General features: G+C 37.2%; 1 protein-coding gene across 1 annotated transcript; it reads left to right on the top strand.

Annotated features, from left to right (window-relative positions):
• Positions 1-7: 7 nt before the first annotated feature.
• Positions 8-1,253, top strand: LOC106879479 (uncharacterized). The gene is made up of 3 exons (XM_014929069.2): positions 8-327; positions 834-881; positions 1,024-1,253. The coding sequence occupies exons 1-3, from the start codon at positions 99-101 to the stop codon at positions 1,119-1,121; spliced, it is 375 nt and encodes a 124-aa protein (XP_014784555.1). The 5' UTR covers positions 8-98; the 3' UTR covers positions 1,122-1,253.
• Positions 1,254-1,261: the final 8 nt, after the last annotated feature.

A 1,261-nucleotide genomic window follows, 5' to 3' on the forward strand; every position in this document is an offset into this window, starting at 1 on the left:
ATTGCTAACAGTTAACTTCTTGTAGGTTACTATTACAATCCATAGATTTGCGTTAATATATTTGCTAATAATTTGTTTGTTTTAATAGATATAACCAAATGTCTGACGTTCTACACCGACCGGGCTTCCTTACGCGACTTCGTAAAGGGGCTCGAAACTTTTTCTCCAGATTATTACCCTGCGTACGACGACCAACACTTGCAGACACTTTTGAAGATGTCTCAGATTTTACTTCATCGTTATCATCGCTATCAGACCTTTCCCCCATGACACCAACAGAAGATTTCCCTAGAAATCTCAATGAATCTGCTATAGCTCATAGAGAGGGTGAGTTTTGCTGAAAATAGCTTAAAAGTTACAATGATTCTTGTATATCTTCTTTACACATATGTATGTATGCATGTATGTATTTATGTATGTATGTATTTATGTATGCATGCATGCATGCGTGTATGTATGTATGTATGTATCTATGTATATATGTATGTATGTGAGTATATTTGTGTGTATATATACTTGTATATATATGCACTGCAGTCACACACATGTGTGTAAGCCTGTGTAAGCTTGCATTGTGTGTGTGTGTGTGTGTGTGTGTGTGTGTGTGTGTGTGTGTGTGTGTGTGTGTGTGTGTGTGTGTGTGTGTGTGTGTGTGTGTGTGTGTGTGTGTGTGTGTGTGTGTGTGTGTGTGTGTGAGTATTTGAATGTGTGATATAACCACCTTGTTGGGGCACCATTTGATAAATATAGCAACAAATATACTCCTCAAAATACATCGGACTCTTCCCCAGAAACATGTATGTTTCTTATAATTATTTTTGTGTTGTTTATAGATTTCACCCATTGTGACTTTGACCAATATGAACGGACTTCCTTTGAAGGTAAATACTAATAATTTATGACCTAACGAATATTTAGTTGACAGTGTAAATTGTGTTACGTGTTTCTTTATCTCTTATACTTGTGTTTTTCTCTGAGACAGTCTGTGTGTTTTTATTATCTTTTGTCTATTTGCATTTACAGATTCATCATCCACATACACCGATCCTTGGGCTGACCTGGTTGACGAACCATCATATTTTGGTAAGTTTCAAATTAATGTAGTTTCTAGTGTTCACTGAATAGTAAAACGTGTTACGACTGATTCTCACATATGTGACAGTCTACCTACCCACCTACCTATCCACCTACCTACCTACCTACCTACTTACCTACCAACCTACCCACTCACCTACCTACCTACCTACCTACCTACCTACCT

Source organism: Octopus bimaculoides, unplaced genomic scaffold, assembly GCF_001194135.2.
Source record: "Octopus bimaculoides isolate UCB-OBI-ISO-001 unplaced genomic scaffold, ASM119413v2 Scaffold_100914, whole genome shotgun sequence".
Lineage (NCBI taxonomy): Eukaryota > Metazoa > Mollusca > Cephalopoda > Octopoda > Octopodidae > Octopus > Octopus bimaculoides.

Excerpts from the sequence above, each read along its gene's own strand:
- LOC106879479 (XM_014929069.2), top strand. The coding sequence starts at position 99 with ATGTCTGACGTTCTACACCGACCGGGCTTCCTTACGCGACTTCGTAAA. Across the intron at positions 328-833 it reads TGCTATAGCTCATAGAGAGG|ATTTCACCCATTGTGACTTT; the intron begins GTGAGTTTTGCT and ends TGTTGTTTATAG. Across the intron at positions 882-1,023 it reads TGAACGGACTTCCTTTGAAG|ATTCATCATCCACATACACC; the intron begins GTAAATACTAAT and ends TTGCATTTACAG.